General features: G+C 41.4%; 1 protein-coding gene across 1 annotated transcript; it reads left to right on the forward strand.

Annotated features, from left to right (window-relative positions):
- The first annotated feature begins 289 nt into the window (after positions 1 to 289).
- LOC138905435 (uncharacterized) lies at positions 290 to 796 on the forward strand. Its single transcript, XM_070193959.1, has one exon. It carries the CDS (start codon positions 290 to 292, stop codon positions 794 to 796), a length of 507 nt encoding a protein of 168 aa, XP_070050060.1.
- The last annotated feature ends 995 nt before the right edge of the window (positions 797 to 1,791 follow it).

Here is a 1,791-nt window from a genome sequence, read left to right on the forward strand (position 1 = left end):
ACGTTGTGTTCCGGAAGGTGAGGTAATTCAAATTCTCAAAACATATCATGACTCCTCAGTTGGGGGCCATCACGGTGAAAATCGTAATGCGGCAAAAGTGCTTGAATATGGCCATTATTGGCCATCGATCTACCAAGATGCAAACCAAATGGTCAAGGCATGTGATCAATGTCAAATACAAGGGTCAATTTCTAGAAGGCATTTGATGCCTATGAACATCGTGATTGAGGTCGAGATCTTTGATGTGTGGGGGATATATTTCATGGGTCCCTTCGTAAGCTCTTACAGAATGACATATATCTTGGTGGCAGTAAATTATGTATCCAAATGGGTCGAGGCAAATTCCTTGCCGAACAATGAGGCAAGGAGTGTAACTTCCTTCTTGAAGAAGAACATATTTACTCGGTTTGGAACCCCAAGGGCCATCCTTAGTGATGGTGGTTCTCACTTTTGCAACAAAGCTTTTGACGGGTTCCTAAAAACATATGGCGTTAAGCATAAGGTGGCCATCCTTTATCATCCTCAGCTGAGTGGTCAATTTGAAGTTTCCAACTGGGAGATCAAAAACATTCTAGCAAAAATTGTTAATGCAAACAGAACCGACTGGTCAAAGAAGCTAGATGATGCATTATGGGCATATCAAACAACATTTAAGACTCCCATTGGCACCTCACCATACCAGTTGTTTTTTGGTAAAGCGTGCCACTTGCTAGTGGAGCTTGAACATAAAGTTATGTGGGCTTTGAAAAAGTTAAATCTTGGCTGGGCCGAAGCTTCTAATCTAAGGATGACATAACTCAACAAGATGGAAGAATTCCGTTTTCATGCCTATGAGAATGCAACCATGTATAAGGAAAGAATGAAGTTTGTTCATGACAAGAAGATTTTGAAGCGGGAATTCAAATCCGGTAACTTGGTCTTACTCTTCAACTCAAGACTGAAATTATTTCCGGGCAAACTCAAATCCAAATGGTCTGGCCCGTTCAAAGTTGTGAATGTGTCTTCCTATGGAGCTATTGAATTGCAATCCAAGGAAGGGACTCGAACCTTCAAAGTAAATGGCCAAAGGGTCAAGCATTACCTCAGAATCATTGGAGAAAGGCACTTGGTAGAATAATTACAATTCACACTCAAGGATGGTCCTACACCAACCCCCACCGCTGATTAGCCAAAATGGGGGCAACATCATCGTGCCGCGACGTTAAATCAAGCACTTCTTGGGAGGAAACCCATGTGTTGGTAACATTTTTTTGTTTAGATTTTTATTTCGATAAGTTTATTTGTAAGTGTTGAATAGTTTGATGTGTGTGTTAGAATACATGTGACCCAAAATACAAGGACATAGGATGCAAGGGCAGGGGAAAATGAAGGAAAGCAAGCCGAGCTTCAGCTGTGTTCTGCGACATAATATGCAGTCGCATAAAGGATTTGCGGACCGCATAATGGTCGCAAACACAAGAAGAATAACATGATAACTGGGCCTAAATAAATGCGGTGAGAATTCACTTTTTGTGGTCCGCATCATGATTCTGCCATCGCAGAACTGGTCGCAAACCTGTTGCGCACCACTCAGTCACTAACTCATCGCATAACACATATGCGGCCGCATAATATGTTATGCGATGCACGTTTTCACCGTGAAACTCTCAGGTATTAATCCCTAAGCCTCTCTCATTTCCGTCTTTCATATATATTCCCACACACACGGGCATGAAGCATAACACAAAAGAAAAGAAAGAAAAGACCAAAAACACTGAGAAAAACAAAATCAAAAAGGAATTGAAAAGGAAA

The sequence above is a fragment of the Nicotiana tomentosiformis genome, chromosome 2, assembly GCF_000390325.3.
Source record: "Nicotiana tomentosiformis chromosome 2, ASM39032v3, whole genome shotgun sequence".
Taxonomy (NCBI): domain Eukaryota; kingdom Viridiplantae; phylum Streptophyta; class Magnoliopsida; order Solanales; family Solanaceae; genus Nicotiana; species Nicotiana tomentosiformis.